This window comes from Sinocyclocheilus anshuiensis, unplaced genomic scaffold, assembly GCF_001515605.1.
Source record: "Sinocyclocheilus anshuiensis isolate Anshui unplaced genomic scaffold, SAMN03320099.WGS_v1.1 C31693636, whole genome shotgun sequence".
Lineage (NCBI taxonomy): Eukaryota > Metazoa > Chordata > Actinopteri > Cypriniformes > Cyprinidae > Sinocyclocheilus > Sinocyclocheilus anshuiensis.
Window position 1 is genome coordinate 1 of NW_015602229.1, and position 463 is coordinate 463.

At 45.4% G+C, this 463-nt stretch overlaps 1 protein-coding gene across 1 annotated transcript; it reads right to left on the reverse strand.

The window, feature by feature from the left end:
- Window positions 1-5: 5 nt before the first annotated feature.
- Window positions 6-459, reverse strand: LOC107682142 (activin receptor type-1B-like; the record flags this gene model as incomplete). The annotated part of the gene is made up of 3 exons (XM_016478487.1): window positions 6-31; window positions 135-259; window positions 368-459. Coding segments are annotated over 3 exons (243 nt in total), but the record flags the coding sequence as incomplete, so codon positions are not given.
- Between the last annotated feature and the right edge of the window lie 4 nt (window positions 460-463).

Here is a 463-nt window from a genome sequence, read left to right on the forward strand (position 1 = left end):
TAGTAGGGCAGCTGGTACTCTTCATGAATACCTGAATGCAAACAATACATAAATAAGAACAAAAATATTTCTCACTTTAACTTTTAACGTGCTTCAAGTGCTTTTTCAAGAATGGTTTTGATTAATTTCAGCACCTCCAGCATTGCAGCGGCGAGCGATTTCCCAGTACACGAGTCCCAGAGCGTAGATGTCAGCGCATTTAAACGAGTCGAAGTGACGCATGTTAATAGTCTCTTCCAGAACCTCAGGTGCCATGTACCTGAAACACGCACAGAAACAGGATCACTGAAAGAACATCAAGTAGAAAACACAAACCACTGACCATATGAGCAGACGTTTTAGGTCGGATTATTGTAACAAGCTGTACCTCTTAGTGCCGACGCGCTGGTTGGGGGCGATATCGATGGTGTCAGTGATGGACTCGTGACGAACCGCCAGGCCGAGATCAGCGATTGCACACGTG